A 22,737-nucleotide genomic window follows, 5' to 3' on the forward strand; every position below is an offset into this window, starting at 1 on the left:
AAATCTCACCAGAAGTATATGCTTTGGCATGTGGTCCGTCTAAGCGGGCTATCCAATATTCAGGATGTTTGGTGCGTGGATATAGATTTCACACAGCAGATAGAGAACGATATAGGAAAACTCAAAATTGTGGGGTTGTTGTCGAAGGAAGCCATGGGGATGAAAATATTGATTTTTACGGAATTGTGGAGAATATCATAGCATTAAAGTATGTGGGGGGATATATGGTCTGATTATTTAAATGTAATTGGTGGGATGTCTCGAATCCTAGATTGGGAGTGCGTAAGGATGAATATTTTGTAAGTGTCAATACATCTCGCAAATGGTATGAGGACGACCCATTTGTTCTCGCATGCCAAGCAAATCAAGTTTTTTATTTAGATGATCCGGAGTTTGTAAATCCATGGAGAATAGTCGAGAAATTTGTGCCAAGAAATGTGTATGATTATATTCCAGAGGTAGACAAACCACATGAAGAAGTTGATAGTCTAGACCATGAAGAAGCATATCAAGAAAATGAATCAGGCATCAATCTATTTGTTGATCTAAGCCATTATGACATGGTCTCATTGCGCAGAGAAGATGTTCAACCCGAAGTAATTGAAGGTGACATGTCGGAAGAACATGAATCAACTGAAGTGTCTACTGAGGATGAGAGCGATTGGTCCAGCAATACTGATACCGAATGATTTTCAAACAGATATGCGTGTAGGTAAAATTCTTATAAAAATATTTCATGTATTTTGTTCGAATAATAATTAATTATAATTTCAAACAGATATGCCTCCTAAACGCAAAAGAACATGTGAGCCATCCCACCACTTAGCGAATCCCCGTGTGCTTCACCTGCCAACAATGGTGGGCCATCGTCACCAGAACCAGAACAAGGTATTTTTTCAATGTATATCTTTCAAACAAGATTAATTTAATTAAAATATATTCTAAGCCATTTGTATATATAGCTGTTGTAAACCAGCGCCGAGTTAGAAGCATTACGAGGGGTGTCTGCATAGAAAAACTAAGGAAAGTGGGTAACATTAAAGTTGATATATTTGATGATTACACCGGTGGCTCTGGAGAATCAGCAGCTTGGCTTGCTTCTTATGTTGGTACACTTACTCGCACGTATGCACCGATGGCTACATCATCCTGGGCTAAAGTTTCCCAAGATGTGAAAGACCACATCAAAAATCGTTGTCTGGTAATAAGTTACTTTGTATAACATTTTTGTTTAAATGCGAATGTTTGAAATTATACTAATTGTTTATAATTCTTTGAAGGACGAGTTTGAACTAAATTTTGGTCGGCGGGAGGATCGATTAACGATTGAAGAACTCATGTCGAATGCATTTCAGAGGTACAAAGGTCGATGCCATGCACACTACCAGAAGTTCAGTACTACGACAGAGGCGCGTCAAAATACATTTCAAGCAATGCCACCAAACGAATGGGAGAAAGTTTGTGATCTGTTTGAAGATCCTGCTTATCAGGTAATTTCGCTACTATCTTTTTTTTTTAATAATATATAATAGATGTATTAAATAAAAATTATAATTTATTTTTTTAGAAACGGAGTACAATGAACAAAACAAATAGATCAAATTTAACGATACACCATCACGCGGGTTCTCGATCTTTTTATCGCTTGTCAAAAAAAATGGTTAGTTCTTATTGTCTCCAATAAATCTTAATATATACACTTTTTTCGTATAAATTATGATATTAATTTTCATTTTGCAGCAAGAAGAAAATCCTACTGATTATGATCTGACCCAATTGTATGCTAAAGCACATAAAAATCGTGATGGTGTTTGAAGCAATCCTGAGGCAGAGGCAAATTATGTAAGTTTAAGTTTATTTAATTTCATTGTCTAAATATATTTTTGTTACATATACTAATTTTAATGTTTTTCTTTTTCCAGGACAAGATAATATCTCTTAAAGATACTGTTGCGGATCCATCTGATGAATCATCTGTCAACGATGCTCAAATCTTTTCTCAAGTTCTTGGATCACATTCTGGATATTTGAGGGGCTTAGGACGTTGCGTGAAGCCATCCTCAACATCTTCATCATCTTCTAAAGCCAGATCGAATGACGACAACACTAAAAAATTAGAGGAAGCTGCACTTGAGATAGAACGATTGAGATCGAAGGAAAAAGAGTTGTTGACCCGATTAGATCAAGCAGCAGATTTAAAAGCAAGATTAGAAGAGAGGCTACAATTAAATAACCAAAAAATGTTTGAACAATTTCAATTAATGATGTCCCAAAACCCTATACCACCACCACCACCACAATCATAATTCATTTGTTTTTTTTTTAATAGCCTTTAATATTTACGATGTTTGTAAACATTTGAACAATTGATGTATATAGATTACAATTTGTATTAGTATCAATTTCATTTTGTTTGATCAATGCCGTTTGAATGGTAAATTATCATTTCTGCATACATTCGAACAAAAACATATCCATTCGAACCAATAAATTCCCATTCAAACAAAAATATACCCATTCGAACTTACCGGGAAATACAATCCTTGCGTTCGTTCGAACAAAAAAATACTCATTCGAATAAATTCATTTCTAAAAGTCCGTTCAAACAGAAGATTTCTGTAAATAGATTATTTGTTCAAACAGTTAATATTTTTCTTCGAACTAAAGTCGCTTACGAACTTTTTTGTTCGAACAGACTTGGTCAGATATGGTTATTGGTTCGAATTAACATTTCATGTTGTTCGAACAAAAATATTCCCGTTCGAACTTGATTCTGAGACGACATTTTTTTGTCTCAGAAAAAATTTCTCGTTCGAACGGTTTCGACCTGTTCCTCCCAATTTCGTCCCTAAAAATACTTTTCGGAGACGAAAATCAATTTTTGTCTTCGAAAACTTTCTGAGACAGCCTTTTTGAGACAAAATAGAGACGTCTCCCAAAACTTTTAGGGACGAAATTTCCATTTTTTTAGACAAAATTTTTTGTCTCAAAAAATCATATCTCTTGTAGTGGCATGACTTCGTCACTACCCTATATTTATAACTCCATGCCCACATGGGTAAAACTTTGAGCAAAACCCAACCCATTTTTTATGGAATTACTGGGACGTGCGTCTTCATGGAGAAAACCTAGAAATAAGATTTTTGGATACAGAACAGGAAAACACCAATGTACACAAAAACAAATAGAGTTTGCAGAAAATACAACACAAGGGAATTTCTCAAACATGGCATCTAGCCGGTTTGTCCTGCCCAATTGTATGTTTGTTTAGTTCTGAGTTGTTGTTCGATTATCAAAATAATGTTTCGTATTATGTTAAAGTGGCATGCAGATCAACTTCCAGCAGACCCAACAGACAAAACAGAGAGAGGGCATAGAGAGATCCAATAAAGATCAAAATCGGCTAGAGAGAGAAATTAAGAGAGAAACTTGTGATCAAGAATAGTGATGACGAATGGCGACCACAAGCTGTGACAACCCACGGTGACCACGAACGGTGATGAAGAACAGTGATGACAAATGGAGAGGTGGCTACGGTTTGAGGAGGAGGAGAAGATTCAAAACATGAGATTAGTCGATTATCGGTTTCGACAGGTATTAGAGTAAGCTAACCCGTTATGCAACTCGATCCGATGAACACGACTTTTATCGGGTGGGCCACTTTCGAGTCTTGCTGACGGAAATAATTTGTGCACAGCCCTAGTAGTAACCTTATCATTATTCATTACAAAAGCTCAAAATAATTTGGCATGACTTACAAATCAGGGGCATAAACGTAATTTTATTTATAAGAGATTTGATTCCTCTGTGAGATTTGATCACTTATGTGGAGTAATCATGCGAAGTGGGGTGCATCTATGTAACCGGCGAGGAGGAGCGATGGTGGCTATTGCCAGTGAGGTGGAGGGCTGGTTGGTTCACATTAACCATGTGAGGAAGTGGCACTCTATTTTGAGGTTGGAAAACAGAGGCTCTATACTTGTGCAATTGGGTGGCTCGCGGCTAAGCAATGGCGTCAGTTTCTGCTGTGAGGTGTGGCTGACATGAGGTGGTGGTAGCTTATGGTGTCTCTTTAAGCCTCATTGCAGTGGAGTACCTGTCAAGAACAGGCTGGCAGTGTGGTTCTTTGCAGCTTGATCTGGAACCCGGGGGGAAGGGGAAGGGGGGGTGTCCAATGGAGGCTACGACTTGAGGTCTCACGGTAATACAGTCACGGTGGCTAAACTTGGAGGGATTTTCACAGTGGTGCATACAAGCCCATTGTAATGATTATGATGAAGAGAGCCTGGCAGGCGATTTGCAGTTTTAAGTGTGACGGCTTAACTCTCCGACCATGGTTGCTGTGGACTAAGTGTAAGTTGGGCCTCCCTTGCAGTAGCTTTGGACAACGCCAATGCCTATGGACTGGGCAATGCATGTAATTTTAAGGGGTATGATCACCAAACAGTATATTCCTAGGAATAACACCCTCTCTATGGTAAAGGTTTTCATGAAGGTGATAGTTGAGGAAGTATCAAGAGACACAATCTTTTGATCACTAGAGAGACAACCTTTTGATTTAGTGATCAAAAGGTTATGTTACTTGTTAATGGTTGTGTCATTTGCCAACCAGTGTTTCATGGCCTATAAATAGGGGTCATTGGTGTATCATAAAGGCACTTAATTCCCTTTATCTATCACTAACTTGTGGGACAAATATTCCCACGGGAGTGTCACCATACTGCCGATTCTCATTCATTTTTGTTCTCCATTTTTCTACGATGGTATCAAAAGTTAGGTCATGATAGAGGGGTTAATTTTGTGCATTGAGAAGACAATTAATAAGCAAGTGCTTGTTTTGTCAACCACATTTGCATATTACAATTATCTTTGGAGACCTTCCAATCCAAAGGAAAAGCTTTTTTAAATTATGGTGGGAGGCCTAGAGTATACTAAGAATTTTCAAAATCTTGTAAGTTGTTATTATTTTGAAGAAAATTATTGGCACTTTTTTACACAAAAAAAACAGTGCACTGTCCAACAAATTTACGCATACTATTACTAGTTTGACTGGTCGCCGAAGTCCCTCACCGCCACCGAGCTTCAAAAGTGTTGGAGACACATCAAAACCTTGGTCGCCGTCGTCAATCTCGCCAAAGGGAAGCACATATCAATCACTCACAAAGACTAGTTTCAATCTGCACGACCAAGAAGAAGGCAACATTTCTAGACGAGGTGCCGTTTCGTTCAACGGTCAGGAGAATTCAAATTACTCTTGGCTAAACAACATTATCATTCAGTCAAATGAGGACAAAACGACCAAATCGTTAAGGGACCTAACGATGTCATTCCAAGACGTTGGAAGCCGCCCGTAAGAAGCAACACAATGTTGTTTCAACTAATCTGAATGACTTTGTTTCATCTCGAACGAACTCACTCCAAACGGCTTGAATACAGGCCAGGCCTCCAGCCTATTTTACAGAATCTTATGGGCTCATAAAGAATTGGACCAAAGCCCAAGCCCACAAGACAACCCACCTTCTGCAGACTCAAGCCTAGCCGCAAGCCATTCTCTGTGCCAAGCCGTGAGCGAAGATAAGGAACAAGCCATTGACCGAGCCGTTGACCGCACTGCTGACCACCGATTTTCTTCTCCTCGACCCGGTTTGAACCGGCTTACTTAGATTTTTAGACCAGTTCGGGCCAGATTTGGTATTATGGGTCATTTGGGGTCATTTCAAGCTCGATTTAGTTCGTTTAAAAGCCATTGTGCTCTAAATTTCGTGCCAAATCATTGCAAAGCCCCTCTTGATAGAGATTATCACTAGAAATTCTTTGAAAATGGAGAAATATCAAGAAAAGTTGGTGAAAATACTCAATCAGGGGGTCACTTCCATTATTCTCCTTATTAAAAATATAATAGGAGAATTTCAAGGCTGCCATCTTGGTATAAAAAAATCCAAGGATTATTATTACTATTCTATTTTTAATAATTTTAATTTTCTCACAGTTGAACTATTGTATTTAATTTATTTACAATAGAACATTTATTATTTCTACAATTTTTTTGTTGTTAATTTTGAGGTTTAATATTTATGGCACCTAATAAAAGTATTGATCCCTCAGGGATAAAAAAACTGAATGAAATAAATTTCCAAGTCTTGAAAAGGCATATAACTTTTCTTCTAACCCATAAAAAGACCTTATATATATATATATATATATTGACAACACCAAAGCCATCAAAAAGTGTAGGAAATGGAAATGGAATTAACGTACCAAACAAAGATAAATGGAAAGAATACAATGCATGGGCAAAATCTTTAATTTTGCATTGTATGAATGATTACATCATTCATTTATTTGCAGAATATGAAATTGCTAAAAAAAATATGAATGTAGTTGAGGCAAAGTATAGTTTAAGATCAGATACTTATATACAGTTATTATTAGAAAAGAATAACCTAACTTGTACGAAAGAGAATGATGATATTGGCGATCATGTAATTCAAATGAAATTTATTGCAAACGAATTATATGATACTAGCCATCCTCTCATTGATAAAATGCAAGTTATAACCATATTAAATAGTCTTCATCTTGAGATCACATTGTTACTTCTTTAACACATAGTGGAAATGAAATAACAATGACATCCATTTCAGTACTTTTAGTACTTGAATGAAAAAGGATGAAGAGAAGTAAAAAAAAAAAATGGTGAATCATCCAATTTATTGATGTCTGAGGATAAGTGTTCTATATAGAACAAGATCAAGCCAAAATGGTTTAAGAAAAAGAAACGGTTAAAAAAAACAAAGTTAACCATTTATTGCTTTCTTTTTTCTTTTTTCTTTTTTCTTTTTTCTTTTTTCTTTTTTTCTTTTTTTTTTTTTTTTTTTTTTTTTTTTTTGATAGGATATTGGAAACTTTTTTTGAGTGTGGGAAGAATGGGCATTAAAAATCATAATGTCTTAATAAGTGAAAAGTACAAGAAAGTAAGGAAATTGTAATGACAGTCTTTGAAGTAATGCTAGTGGAACCAACGTTAGATTCATGGTGGGTTGACTATTCAGTAACAAGACATATATGCATGAACAAATATATATATATATATATATATATATATATTTTACTTAGTGATGTATTATATATACATAGTATTCATAGGAATTTAGTATCGGTGTTTGTACTAAATCATAAAGGCCACACAGCTGAGTTTAAGTTTGGAACCATTGTAGTTAAACTGTTATAATAAGTAAGTGTAATGTATTAGTGAAATACGTGATAGATCATGGTATGTATGTACTAAATGTTGATATTAACAAAGTATTTATTTCTGATTATTTGAATGCTATTGATTATACATATTTATGGTATTTAAGCCTAGGCCATATAAATAAAAATAAAATGATTAGAATGTGTAAAAATAGATTAATACCACAAATAAACTCAAATAATTTTGATATATATATGAACCATATATCAAAAGAAAAATTAGTAGTAAATCTTTTTCAAAAAGTGAGAAATCCTCAAATATAAATATGAGGCAATTGAGAAATTTAAAGAATATAAAGTAGAAGTAGAAACCCAATTGGGTGGCCTATTAAATATTTGAATAGTGATAGAGAAGATAAATTTGAAACTTTAGATGATCTCTGCAAACTAAATAGTATAAGACACATTTATATTATGACATATAATCCTCAACAAAATGGCATTGCAAAAATAAGAAATAGAACTCTATTGGATATGGCGAGATTGATGATGACATATGCTGATCTACCAACACATTTTTGGAGTGAAACATTCTCGACTGCGGCATATATATTAAATAGAGTTAAAACCAAAGCAAAACCACTTTTACCTTATGAGATATGGACGAGACATAAACCAGATTTAAGTAAACTCAAAGTGTAGGCTTATAAAGTACTAGTGTTTATTCCAAGGCCACTAAGGGATAAATTGAAAAGTAAAATATGAGAATACAGATTTATTAAGTATGCAAAAAATGAAAGTGGCTACAGATTTTATCATTCTAAAATATGATTGATAGAAAGTAGAGATTTCATTTTCATGGAAAATACAAACAACTTTCTCAAACTCCTAAATAAAACACAAAAAATAATACTATTTTTTAAATTTATAAAACAAAAATAATATTAAAAAATTATATTCAAACAATTCTTTAACATTATAATATTTTTAATCAAAATTTTCTCTCTCCTTTTTCAAAACACAATAAAATATCTTAACTCAAATCATTTTATTATTATTTATAAATAGATTAAAATATTCCAAACGGACTCTTAATAATCTTATTCAATAAATGGGATAACACATAAGTTTTGGATTGGTTTATGTCTATTTTGATAAAGCTTTGGTTCCAAGTATGCTTACCCTCCACTTGATGGAATACAGACGATGTGAGATGAAATAAGAGTTAAAAATTGAATAAAATATTATTAAAATATTATTTTTTAATATTATTTTTATTTTGAGATTTGATAAAGTTAAATTGTTTATTATATTTTGTGTGGAAGTTTGAAAAAATTATAATAATTAGATCAAATAGTTGGTATAATAAAAAAAAATATCACCTGCTTTGAACATAATGTTTTTTTAATGATTTCAGATATCAAAGTAAGGACTGCACGTTTTTTAATGAAGTCCGTATGAATAGATTAAAGTATGTTACATGCAAATTTTTTACTTGTTGAATATTTAATACGAAGCTCTTCGGATTTTGTTGGAACTATAAACCCGGGAATCCTTCTTTGGTGTTCTGTCTAAAGAACTTGGCAAAGGATGTCATTGCTGATGTACTTAATTATATCACCTCATCAATGTAGTCCAGGCCTTTTTTTTCTCGACCTCAATCTCATTCGGCCCCGAAAAAAAGAGAAATAAACAAGATTATGTACAGATAGATGAACAGTGCAAGCTAAATGTAGAAGAGTTATACTTGTTAACAAAACAGAATTGGAAAGTTTTTCTCACAGCTTTCATTGTGCTAACAGTAGTCTATATATAGACTTTTACAAGAGGGAATAAAGAATAAGTTTGTTACATGACCGTAGAGAATAACAGAATGCAATGCAATCTGTGAAAGGCTATGTTACATGCTGTGATGGTTCTGCTATTGGTGCAGTGTCTCCTTTATGAGCAATAGAAGCACATACGTTAATATGCCCCCTCGAGTCCAAGGGGGTGTCAACCAAATTGAGACGAGGCTTAAACTTGATGAACTTGTCAGCAACAATGGGTTTGGTTAGAACATCAGCCAGTTGTTCTTTGGAGCTGCAGAAGGCAATCTTTAAGGTGTTGGCTGCTACACGGTCTCGGACAAAGTGGTAATCTATATCCATGTGCTTTGTCTTGGAGTGATAAACTGGATTGGCACATAAATAGGTTGCTCCAAGGTTATCACACCAAAGAGTAGGAGCATGATGCAATGGAAGACCAAGTTCACGAAGTAAGGTTTGAAGCCATAGTAGTTCAGCAGCGGAGGAGGCCAATGATTTGTACTCAGCTTCCGTGGAGGATCGGGCAACAGTTTTCTGCTTCTTGGAACACCATGAGATCAGATGCTTACCAAGAAAGATGCAGAATCCTCCAGTGGACCTCCTGTCGTCGGGACATCCTCCCCAGTCAGCGTCGGAGTAGGCTTGCAAAGTGAAGCTTGAGTGAGAAGCAAAAAAGAGACCCTGGTTGATGGTACCTTTGAGATATCGGAGGATCCGTTTTAGTGCAATCCAGTGTGAGTTTTTCGGTGTGTGCATAAACTGGCAGATCTTGTTTACTGCAAATGATATATCGGGCCTAGTGAATGAAAGGTATTGAAGACCTCCTACTAAGCTTCGATACAAGGATGGATCATCGAAGTCAGGTGTGTCATACTTGGACAACTTGATGGTAGAGGCCATTGGTGAGGTCACGGCTTTGGCATGTAGCATGTTGCTACGAGACAGAAGGTGCTTAATGTACTTTCTTTGAGACAGAAAGACACCATGCTGAGTATAATCAAGTTCAAGTCCTAAGAAAAATGACAGTTGTCCCAAATCACGTACCGGGAAGGCTAGGCTCATGTCGTGAAGTAAGGTATCAACGGCAGAGGTGTTTGATGCAGTGACGACAATGTCGTCGACATAGATGAGAAGGTAAATAAGAGTGTTACCTTGAGTGAGTATGAAAAGGGACGGGTCAGCTTTGGACGGAGTGAAGCCATACTCTGTTAACCATGAACTGAGTTGAGCGAACCACGCTCGTGGCGCTTGTTTAAGGCCGTACAGGGCTTTGGACAGCTTGCATACATGAGTGGGATGTTGTGGACTTACAAATCCTTGAGGCTGTTGCATGAAGACAGTGTCTGTTAATGTGCCATGGAGAAAGGCATTTTCAATGTCAAGTTGCCGTAAGGGCCAGCCGTGAGATACAGCAATGGACAGAACTAGGCGGATTGTGGTGGGCTTCACGACGGGGCTGAAGGTCTCGTGATAATCGACACCGGGCTGTTGATGAAAGCCCTTGGCAACTAGCCGGGCTTTGCGGCGTTGGAAGGAGCCATCTGCATTTGTTTTGGTGCGAAAAACCCATCGACAGCCGAGGATGTTGGAGTTCGGAACAGGTGGAACCAACGTCCAAGTTTGATTGTTGAGGAGGGCAGTGTATTCTTGCTCCATAGCTTGACGCCATTCAGAGTATTTTGAGGCAACCGAATAACTTGAAGGATCATCTGGAACGGTGATGCTGGTGGTGAGACAGTGTCGAGATGGGTACGGTATGGTACCATCGAGGAAGACTTTGGGTCTGGAAGAGTTGGTTTGGGCTCTGGTGATGATCGGGGATCGGGGCGGGATAAGAATTGGTAAGGGACGTACTGGTGAAGGAGAAGGTAAGTTGGTTGTTGGAGGTGAGACGCTGGAGGTTGAAGAAGATGTAGGATTAGTTGGGTTTGGGCTGGACGGAGAATTGGTGGGTTGAGAAGATTGGGGACCTGGGCCGAGAAGGGAAGAAGGGGAATGAGAAGTTGGGGTTGTAGGAAGAGAAGGGTTTGGGACTGGGCCTAAGATGGAGTTGGGAAAAATAGGAAGAGTAGTGATGGACGGGTTATGAGATGAGGAAGAGGTAATGGGCTGGTGATGAGTGAGAGGGAAAGTAGATTCATGAAAGGTGACATTCCGAGAGATGTACATTTTGTGTTGTTTAAAATCAAAACATTTGTAACCTTTGTGGGCCGTGCTGTAGCCCAAGAAAAGACATGGAGTGGAGCGGAAATGTAATTTGTGTGAGAGATAGGGGCGAAGATTAGGAAAGCAGAGGCATCCAAAAACCCGGAGAAATTTATAATCAGGGTCAGTTTTGTAAATCATGGAAAAGGGAGATTTGTTGTTAAGAGTTGGGGTCGGGAGGCGATTGATGAGATAAATCGCAGTTTCAAAGGCGTCAGCCCAATAAGAGAAAGGAAGAGAGGCATGGGCCAAAAGAGCAAGCCCAGTTTCAACAATGTGACGGTGCTTGCGTTCAACAAGCCCGTTTTGTTGATGTGTATGAGGGCAAGATAGTCTATGATTGATTCCAAGTGATTGGCACATTGTAGTGATTGGTTTGTATTCCCCACCACCATCAGTTTGAAGATTAATTAGTTTAGTGTTAAAAAGACGTTCAACAAGAGGTAAGAATTTGGTAAATATTTGTATTGCATCAGACTTGAGTTTGATTGGAAATAACCAAGTGTAACGGGTGCAATGATCAACAAAGGAAATGTAATATTTAAAACCCAAACGTGATACATAGGGGGATGGACCCCAAATATCAGAGGAAACTAAAGCTAAGGGCCGATTATATTGGGCCTGACTGGAAGAGAACGGGAGCTGGTGGGCTTTGGCCAGTGGACATTCAGGACACTGAAAAACAGCTTCGGTGGGACAAGAAGACAAGCAGTTGGTGCGTAGAAGTCGACGAACAACAGCAAGAGAGGGGTGTCCCATGCGTCGATGCCATTGAGGAAGGGAGGTAGATTCGCTGAGATGGATAGTTGGGGGAGGAGGACCAGTGCTTGGAAAGACGTAGAGTCCGTCACGGGTTGGTCCGGTGAGGAGGAGGTTCTTGGTCGTTGAGTCCTTCACACAGAAATGGGTTGAGTGAAATTCGAAAAAGCAGTTGTTATCAACACAGAAACGAAGAACAGAAATTAAGTTTTTGGTTATTTGAGGTACATGAAGGAGATTATGTAAACGGAAAGCAGAAGAGGAAGTGGAAAGAGAAGATTCACCAAAATGTTGAATGGGAAGCCCATTACCGTCACCAACACGGATTGTCTCACTTCCAGCATACTGTTCGGATGACAGATTCAGGTTAGACAGGTCATTGGTGATGTGGTGTGTTGCTGCAGAATCTGGGTACCAGATGTTCTCTGAGTGCGCACTTGGTGCAGTGTAGTTGGCAGAAAATTGGTTCGAAACAGAGGAAGGAGCAAGAAAACTGGAGTTAGAATCATATTGGTAGGAATGATTGAACCGATTTCTGCATTGAAGAGCAATGTGACCATACTTGTTACAAACTTGACAAGTAGGTCGATGCATATTGGTTTGCTGAGTACCATTGTTGGGAGAGAATAATCGATTACCACGATTATTAGGTGGGGTTCGTCCTCTACCACGACCTTGTCTGGGATTACGAGAGAAACCACGGCCACGACCATGAGTGGCGGAGGTGAAGTGTGCTGAAAAATCAGAGGAAGATGGGGAAAGTTTGGCTATATGAGTGAGTCGGCTTTCATGGATTAGAAGGAGCTGAAATAAGTCATGAGAATTTAATGGGTCAGCGCGGGTAGTGATGGATGTGAGGAAGGATTCATAAGAAGGACCTAAGCCATTGAGGATGTAGGAGACGAGTTCTTTTTCGGAGATGAAAGTGCCAATGGCAGTGAGAGAATCGGCAAGTAGACGAACTTTGCCAAAGTAAGCCGTAATGGATTGGTCACCTCGATAGAGGTTAGTGAGCTGAAATCGAAGTTGGAATTCTTGAGCTTGGGATTGAGAGGAGAACATGGAGACTATAGAGTTCCATAATTCTCGAGCAGTAGTGGAGGAGAGAACATGACCTAAAATGGAGTCCGAGAGAGAGGAGAAAAGAACACTGAGTACTAGTTGATCAGTGCGTTTCCAGAGAGAGTAAGCGGGGTTGGGTGTGGGAGGGGAAGTGGCAGAATCGAAGATGAATTCAGGTGGTTTAAGATGAGTGCCATCAACGTAGCCATATAAATCCTGACCACGAAGATAGGCAGAAGTCTGGACTTTCCAGAGTAGGTAGTTCTCAGTAGTGAGCTTAGTGGTGACTATATGGGAAAAGGACGCGGTGATGGAGGGTGGGGTCATGGATTCAGTGAGGGAGGAAGAAGAAGAAGAAGAGGCCATGGATTCGATGAGACTAGTGGAGTCGTGTGGCTCGTGATACCATGTTAACAAAACAGAATTGGAAAGTTTTTCTCACAGCTTTCATTGTGCTAACAGTAGTCTATATATAGACTTTTACAAGAGGGAATAAAGAATAAGTTTGTTACATGACCGTAGAGAATAACAGAATGCAATGCAATCTGTGAAAGGCTATGTTACATGCTGTGATGGTTCTGCTATTGGTGCAGTGTCTCCTTTATGAGCAATAGAAGCACATACGTTAATAATACTCTAGCAAAATTTAAAATGAAGATAAAGTAGATAATCCATTGGAGGTCTCTTGTAGACAAATGTATAGAAATTTTAGATATATATGTAAAATATATAAGCCGTTGAAAGTGCTTTTAGATAATTGGAGAATGCAATACTCCCTATAAATGAAGGGACAAGGAGTACAATGAGTCTCTTAAACATCATAACTAAAAACGCCTTCGTCCCCTTGTTGGAACTTGGCTTTAATTAGCCTGTTGGGAAAGCACCATATTGCTGTTAAATAAATCTACCTGCCGATCTTCTAATGCCAAATCCCCAAAATAACAGCAATACACAGGAGCAAAAGAAGGGTAACATCTCCCCCCGGCAGGATAGATGACCTGCAAATTCCAAGCACGGCAATAAGGCAACCGAAAGTTAGCAAAGAAAAATGTTGTTGTCCGAGTATTCTCCAGATGGCTTGAAAATGAACTATGTGGGACATACAAGGAATGTGGAACTTATAATTATAATGACGTCTATCCACACTCTAAATGATAAAAATAACCTAAATTAAAAATTAAAAATCAGAAAATAAAAACAAAATGAATGTATTAAGACTTTTTTCACACACTTGGCTTTTTAAACAATGCTGTAAGGATGCCACTATAGCAGAGTAAAAAAAAAAAATAGCAGATAAAAAGCTGGAAATAAAGAATGAGAGAATGAGAGAAAATAAATAAATAAATAATTTAGGAAGTTTTTTTTATCCTGTTTATGATTAGAGATCAAACAAAAAGTTTACTCGAGTAAAGTTCAGGCAAAAAATTCACTCGATAAGTTGCTCGAGCAAACACCAGACAAAGAGTTCACTTGAGCAAATAACTCAAGAATTGTGAAATTAGGATTTTTGCAGTACAACTCTATGGCTGTCTGGAATAATGTATTTTTTCCCCCAAAGTGTATTTTGACATTATTCAAGATAATAAAATCCTCCGCAGTTTTGTAAATGTAAACAAGTTGCCAAACCATATAAATTTTTGTATCATGTGATTGTTTTCTTGTTCTATTTTATTTTTTCTGCATCGTTTTCACAACATAAATTGACGGCAGTTTATCCAGAACCTAACGCTAGAATCATATTGGAGAAACTTGGGAGGTGTTTTGTGAATTAAGTTTGTCAACATGGACAATCCACGGTGACAATTAGCTAGAGATTGTAGCATTATAAAAGTGATCGAACGCATGGATGATCTTAGAGAAAAAAAGATTTGCAACGTGGAAACTAGTGTTCGCATCATCAACTTTTGGTTTGGGTGGCTTTTGAAAGAAGCGAGATGAAACTTTACCAATAATCATCATTAAGGGCTCGTTTGAATGTTGAGACTCATCTCATCTCAATATTTAAATATCACAAGAACACAAAAATTTTTTTAATTTTTAATTTTTAATTTTTTTATCTAATTATTATCTAATCATTACAATTTTTTTAAACTTATAAAATCACCATGGCGGTTCATTTGTACTATAACTTTTGTTTGCTTTGTCTAGATGTTGCATAACAAATAGCTCAAGAGTAAAAGCAATTTGGTCATGATACCTGATTTTTTTCCTAGATTGGTATATGTATGACATTGAATGATCATGAGCATTAAGGCTTAGTGTCTCCGCGAGCCAAAGGTCACCACGGCAGTTCATTTGTAATTGTCTTTTGTTTGCTTTGTCTAGATATTGTTGCGTAACAAATAGCTTAAGAGTAAAAGCAGTTTGGTCATAATACCTGATTTTTTTCCTAGATTGGTATATGTAAGCCATTGCAGGAGGAAGGATGCCAAACAAAAAGCAGTTTGCGTAAACCCCAGCAAAATCGATAGCTCTTGAAAAAGTGGAGCGGAAGAAAGATGCTATGAGAACTGGAGCACCGAGTATTATCGTCATTAGAAAGATCTTGAGTGAATGAGACCCATCTATGGCTGATTTCAAAGTAGTTTTTGAGGCAGCTCTACACCTCGAGTCTGAATAAAAAACCTCCCCCGCATTTCCAACATTAGGCCTTCCCGAATAAACAACAAAACCAACTCTCCCGATTCCGTCCACAGTAGAACCCATTTGTGGACGAGCGGTAATCTGCTTTGCTGAACTAATGTTACCAAAAATCAGATCCAGCGTATCAAGAAGCTGCTTCGGGAAGCTTACGGCATATCCAATCAGGCTAGTTGTCAAGGCAGAGAAGGCAAAGCATTGAATTGCAGGTGAAGCAGAGGGGTTGACGGAAAGCAAAAAGGATATAGGATTTGCTGATCTTGAAGCGGCTCTATTGACGCCAGCAAGCCCCAAAACAATTAAATTCCACGACAAAACCATGATCAATGGAACAGCCCCACCAATCAGGATTGCCTTTCGAGCCTCGTGCACCGTGTTCCCTGCAATCTTACATATGAAGGGGGTGATAACGTGAAACCCCAATGTGAGGACAGTAAGCGGTATAGCAGGCAAGATGGACGAAAAGCCCCACGAGGCATAAGCAAAGGAGCCTAATATTTTTGTTTTGGCCACAGATAAACCAAAAACCACAAGTGCAGTAATGGATAAAAGCATGGCGAGGCATAAAACACGATTCGCAGCATCAATAGCCTTAAACGGAAAGAAAAGAGTCACGGTTCCTACAGTTAGAGGAAACAAGGCATGGGCCATAACAAGATTCATCCATGGGAACCACTGAGAGACAAGCGAACCGATGCCCGAAACACATGCCACTAACAACGAAAAACTCAAGGAGGCATAGACGAGTGCAACAAAAGCACCAAAACGACTTCCTACAGCCTTTGCCGCAAGGCCAGTAAAGCTCACCTCTTCCAACCCGTCTTCTTCCATGGCTGCAAAACTGAGCTCTGCAATAAGAATAATCGAGGAGACCACATAGACCCACGAGAGAAGGATGACAATGGTCGAGGGAAATGGACCTGAACTGATGGTGGCAGCCGGCAAACCCATCATTCCAGGCCCTACGGCAGTGCCGATGATCAAACTTACGGCACCCCAGAAGTTCTTTTCATCAGTACCTTCTTGAACCCCTTGAGATTTGTGAGGCTCAGTGAGGTTATCAGCATCCGATTTTGCATCATAGTTAACAGGAATGGCAGGAAGTGCCTGGCCATTGCTAGTTGTGCACCTTGCGATGCGGCTGAAATTGTGGGTTCTGGGATTGAATGCGGGACTGACGGGAACAAGAATAGGCCTGTGATTGGGTGGTGTTATAGGACGCTGTGTGCTATGAAAATGAAAATGGGCGGCGTGGTTGGATCTCGGATGTGCGACTGAGTTTGTAGGTTTGAAAGGGTGGGGAAGGTCAAGGTGAAACATTATCTTGGTGGGCAGAGGAATCTCTTTTACAACGTGGTTCTCCTCGGATATAATATCTGGGAAGGGAAGGAAGGTCTACGAATTTATTGGAGGAGGCTCAGGAGAGTCAGATTCGTCAGACAGTGGAGATATACGTTAGAATTTAAGGGTAGTTTGAGAATAGGAATATTTTCACAATATTTTATTATTATTATTTATTTTTTATAATTTTTATTATTATTCACTAATATATAATATTTTATTATTTTTTTACTACTATTCAAAATATTTAAAATCAACTCACTGACCAAACGCTTACCATCTAACGCAAATTAAGAGAGCACCTTCACAAAGCATATGGTGTAAAGGCTAAGTTTAAACCTCATGTACAGTACTCGATTGAGCCTCACTTTAGAAAAAATTTTATCCCCAAACCATATATTATTAATCTTATCCTCAAACCATATATTATAAATAATTTTTTCTTTTTTAATTTTATCACATTATATATATAAAGAAAAAAGTTATACAGCAGCCACTATTTGAATGCATCCAATACACAGATGATGTGTAAACCGGTTCACTAACACTACTAAACCAGTTTGGTTTGTTCCATCTCTCAGCCCTCATTCCCTTCATTGATTCATTTTCCCCTACCTCCCTAGCCCTCAAAGCAAGCACCCCCCAACTGTCTCTCCCGCCATCAAAGCCAAGCACAGATCTCCCTATCACGACCTCAGCCCTACCCCAGTGCGAGATAGCTGGGCAGAGGGGAGACGCTAGGTTGAGGGAGGGGCGAACATGGGATGGGTTCAAATGAATTTCGAAATGGTGTAAGGGTAATTGAAACCAGCATCTCAGAAGGAGAAAAAAAAAATGACATGTATTGTGTGCATTGCTACAATAGATGCTTTGTAGTTTTACTCATATATAAATATGTAGTATATGAATAATGAGTAAAAAAATTTAATTAATTTAAAAAGAATAAAATAAAAAATAAATAAAAATAAGTATAAGGTATACAAATAAAAGTTTACCTCCAACATTCTTTTCACTTTCAACACTAAATGGCATAGATGATGAATCACTTGCGCAATGTGGGGAGGGCATAGTTGGTCCGCATGGTGGCATTGTTGAATGCTTTATTTTACTTACTGTGTTATTCAATAAGGAAAATACAGAGGTACAAGAAAAAATCATAAAAAGTGACTCAAAAGAACTACCTAAGTTGTATCTTCATCTCGTCTCAACTCCTCCGGATTACTCGACGAAGGAAATGACATGGTTAGCTCAAAGGGTGGTATTGCCAGATGCTGCAATTACCCACTATGTTAGAATGACTTAGCTCCAAGTATACGAATATGGATTTGGATATGTATTTAGAGGCATCCTATATAGTGGGTTATATGAATTTACAGTACCATGATATCCTATAATATACAAATAAACAATGGATTAAGTAAATGCTACAATATCTAACACTGTGAGCATTTTCGAATAACCAATGTGTGGATCATACCTAGGTCAATGAAGTCAATGTAGAAGGCCTGAGTGGCCTTCCATCTTACTCTTTGCTGATCACGCTATTTGAGGAGACATTGGGGACAATATCTAATGCACAATTTAGTAGACAACTTATCTACTTAAAATCTACAGCATTTGACACCCTGCAAACACATACCACTTGTCAACAGTGCTTTGGACATAATATTATATTTAAAAATATGAAAATAATAATTAAAAAGGTTATGAATAACATTTTTATTGAATTTAAATAGCCAAAGAACTTTTGCATGAGTACCCCGGCCTCCAACATTTGTGTGGGAGATAACTGCACTTTTCAGGGTACCCATGAACATGATATACCACAAGCATTTGAATTTTAAACAAGTTGCACCCAATGAAGAAGGTTACTAATAAAAATTTAACCAATTATTCAACCAGAAAACAAAAGATTCATCACGACTAAAGAATCATATGCTATTTCAGACTTCTCGATTCCTTTTGTTTTTGTCACAAGTTACATGGATGGCTGGCCAGAGGTTCAAAACAGAAGAAGTTGCATGCATGTGATGAATAGTTATTAGGGTTGGGCCGATATGTTTAATAAGACTGTTGATGTGGGTCCATCTCATGTGCTGCTAAAATTATTAATTAATTTTTTAAATTTTTTTACAAAGTTCGATCCAACGCCGGCATACCCCAGCATTGTGTTTGTGTATACTTGATTTTTGTTGTAAATGTTTTGTAAGGGTTTTTGGGGAGGCTGGGTGAACAGGCTGTTAAGTGTCCCCATATTGAAAGGGGGCTTTGCTACATACAGTCGGCAAATACAGTCGACGTGCAGTCGGCTGTACGGAATGAATAAAAAATATTTTTTTATATTCAGGGGGACCTATATGAATAAAAAAAAGTTATAAAAATAATTTTTTTTTCATGTAGGTCCCGTATTAATTCACTTTTTTACAGCCGACTGCACGCCGACTGCATCTGCCGACTGCAAAAAGTATTTCTCTATTGAAAGTGACTTGATCGATCCGGTAAAAAATTGCAGACAAAAGACAACCCTAGCTAGGATTACTCCTTGTCACCCCCGTCTCGTTCTGCATCCATCTTTATTCCCTTTGGGAGAGGTGATCACATGATCCCAGTTACACCCATTACAATAGCTAGGATGGTCCTATCATGACCAAACTAGAGATCATCAATGGAGATCATCATGTTCAGTTTGGCTACCTTTCCTGATCATGTTTACACGTTTGTATTTGTACATATCTTTATCTTAAAATTTATGAGATGTCTCGAGTTACTTCAAATATTAATCACTTAAATGACAAATTAATAATATATCATTTCTCATCGATATTTTGCCCATATTCTAATTTATATTAATAACTTTCATGACTTTCCAGTACTGATCATCCATCTGCGAGTTTGGAATTTGGGCTTCTTTATCTTTAATTTGTTAGGAGTAATAGTGAGGGACCTTACTTGGGGTAGGGGCCTTAGGCTGCCTGGCTGCACCTTGAGCCCGGCCTCCTGCTGCCAATTAATCCAAGTCCCTTTTCCCAGTTGTCAAGTGTCAACCCAGCTACCTGCTTGCCCAACCCATCCCTATTGTTTTACACGATTAATCTTATATAAATATATATATAGCCCCCAACAGATTAATTAAATAACTAACATATATATAAAGGTTTCAATTCAGCTAACATTCTTGTTAGGTGTTTCAGTACTACTATTACTTCATGATCATCACCTTTCTTCCTTAATTAGATTCATCTGAAACACAAATATAACTTACAATTTCTAAAACTTCCCGATATATAGGTATATATTGATTCGATCTAAAAACATTGAGATAATCGAGTAGTCATGAGTACTTCTTGAAAATATATACAGATAAACATTAATTAAGTAAATCCAGAAAATAACTGTTTATTCTAGCTATAAATATATTGACGATTTTGTGCTAAACCAACTGTAGGAACACACACACACACACACACATATATATATATACACGAGTCCAGAATTCTAGAGGAAATGGTAGATTTAGATTTAAGAAGATTGCATATTTCATGAGTACAAGAAACATCATTGTTGGTGCGCATACATGCTATAGCTTGGAAGTTAAGAGTGGGGGAATTAAAAGCCCTGCATAAGGTTGGTAGACTTAGCTATGAATTGTTTTTTTAACAATCTAAACACGTGTTAAGCTATGCCTATTCCAGAGGCTAAAATGGATGAAAGGTGCCGTGTTGGGGAGCCAAAATGTGAAAATTCAACCAGTGAGAAGGCCAAGCATTTAGAATGGGTTGGTAGCTGATGCCTTTCAGGCGATGCTGTGTAACAAAAGGTGAGAAGTCACTGACGTAAATGACTACATTGCGTTACAGATACTTCGCTTCAGATCATACATATCAGAGCAACAGTAGAATGGAAAAATCCCCCCTCGGCTTACAATCTGGCAGCCAATAATAGGAACACTGCGTAAAGATCCTCTTGTTTTTACATCATTGCTATTCTCCATTTTGAATAGATCTAGACTTCGTGTTTAAAATAAAGCTATGCTAAACATAACAGACCATTTTCACATAAAGGATGATTACTTTGTTAGAATTTACCAAAACAATTGGCCAATTCAAGAACATAATGATTGTTTGACTATATCTGATCTGCTTCGAATGATTAAAAAAATGACACCTACAAATTAACCTCGTACAATTTGGATCAGATATTTATTATTGAAAGATTTTTTTTTTTAAATCCAAGAGAGAGAGAGAGAGTGATAGGGTTTTTATTGATCCGGACAAGTGCATGAAGATAAGCAGATGGTGGCTTAACTTGAACTAGATCTGGTGCATGCAGTGCCATACTGGAGGACAAATGTAGATGCATTTCGTGGTTGATTTTAAAATAAACATGGAATGGCATCATGGTGTGTCACCAAGTTTCTAAGATAAGTTAATGCTGCCATTTTGGTGCAACTGAAATGACTCCAAAGTGTTTTGTGATTGTTTACAATTGCAAGCTGCTTCCATCATGTCTAACATATTTTCCGTTTGCAAAAGCAAGATGCTCTCCCTTTCCAACAGACCAACCTCCAATTTGGAGAATGAAGATGATAGAAAGGGCCCAAGAAATGGATCTGCAATTGGTTTGGTGAGAATAACGCCATTGTTTCTACCCTGATTTAAAACAGTTCTTTGGTTTGTGTACCTTTAAAGAATTATTTCTTTGATGATGTGATTTTAAGTCATCTTGTCTTACATATTCGCCTATAGTTTTTCTTATTTATAAACTAGTTTTCCATTTATGAACATAGGAAAGAGTTTCGATCTCACCATGCCTCTAAATAGTTATGAAAAAGGGTCAAGCCACTTCTAGATCTTTTTGCTATCTTGGATGTATGGTTCTGTTTAAAGGAGCTAGTAAAAGGTATAAATTTTAGTTATTCAAGAAATTGAGACCATGCTTATGAACCTTATACCATGTTGTATATCAAGCTTGTGAAACTCTTTGTGGTATATTGCCTCTGTGTTTTTCCCTTACAACCAATCCCAGCCAATAAATCTCACTCATTTCAAACGTTATCAACAACCACAAAATCAGTGGCATGCATACAATCCAAAAACACCACAAAATACAGATCAAACAAACATCAAATCGCATATCCATAAACGCAAAAACACACAATATGAGTAATGCTAGAAATGGAGAGATGAAACGAAAAGAGAAAAATAAAAACCGTAGCCGTTAATTTCTTACCCTTGTAAGATGACAGAAGGTGGGTCTCAGCAGCTACAATACCACTAGAGGACTAAAACAGTGTGGAAATGGTGAAGTTGGAGAAGCCGTATGGAAATGGTGAACCAGAAGGGAACTTTTATTACACGATGCCGGAGTGATGGAGCCACACGGGGCAGGCAGAGGGTCAGGCTGGCGAAAGGACACGAGCTGGGGGCGTGAAGAAGAGAACGCGGGGGAAAGAGTTCTGAAGAAGTGAAGAAGAATGCGGGGGGAGGGGAATTGAAATTATCCTTCTGGACCAAAACACGCAAGTTTTCACTTAAAAAAAAAAAGCCATGTAGGCTGGAGTGCAAAAGTTGAGTGCACATGGATAGTTGTATAGAAGAACTCTAAGGTATAATATGTAGGAATGATAAAAATCACTTCAATATCTAAATTTCAAACTGTTATCCCCTTCGTTTCATCTTCGTTCAACCCATCGCTCTTTTATAAGTTTTTTCATCGATTCTCAACTACT

At 37.8% G+C, this 22,737-nt stretch overlaps 1 protein-coding gene and 1 long non-coding RNA gene across 2 annotated transcripts; one reads left to right on the forward strand and one right to left on the reverse strand.

The window, feature by feature from the left end:
* The first annotated feature begins 653 nt into the window (after positions 1-653).
* LOC122275660 lies at positions 654-1,196 on the forward strand. The gene is made up of 3 exons (XR_006228623.1): positions 654-708; positions 779-888; positions 963-1,196. It is a non-coding gene; the product is annotated as an uncharacterized LOC122275660 (long non-coding RNA).
* Positions 1,197-13,680: 12,484 nt separating this feature from the next.
* Positions 13,681-17,096, reverse strand: LOC122276713 (tyrosine-specific transport protein). The gene is made up of 2 exons (XM_043086619.1): positions 15,406-17,096; positions 13,681-14,026 (listed from the first exon to the last, which is right to left on the reverse strand). The coding sequence occupies exons 1-2, from the start codon at positions 16,986-16,988 to the stop codon at positions 13,948-13,950; spliced, it is 1,662 nt and encodes a 553-aa protein (XP_042942553.1). The 5' UTR covers positions 16,989-17,096; the 3' UTR covers positions 13,681-13,947.
* Between the last annotated feature and the right edge of the window lie 5,641 nt (positions 17,097-22,737).

Source organism: Carya illinoinensis, chromosome 9 (genome assembly GCF_018687715.1).
Source record: "Carya illinoinensis cultivar Pawnee chromosome 9, C.illinoinensisPawnee_v1, whole genome shotgun sequence".
In the NCBI taxonomy this organism is placed as follows: Eukaryota; Viridiplantae; Streptophyta; class Magnoliopsida; order Fagales; family Juglandaceae; genus Carya; species Carya illinoinensis.

Coding starts and splice junctions, on each gene's coding strand:
- LOC122276713 (XM_043086619.1), bottom strand. CDS start 16,988: ATGTTTCACCTTGACCTTCCCCACCCTTTCAAACCTACAAACTCAGTC. Junction 14,027..15,405: donor CAATCTAGGAAAAAAATCAG/GTATTATGACCA, acceptor TGGAATTTGCAG/GTCATCTATCCTGCCGGGGG.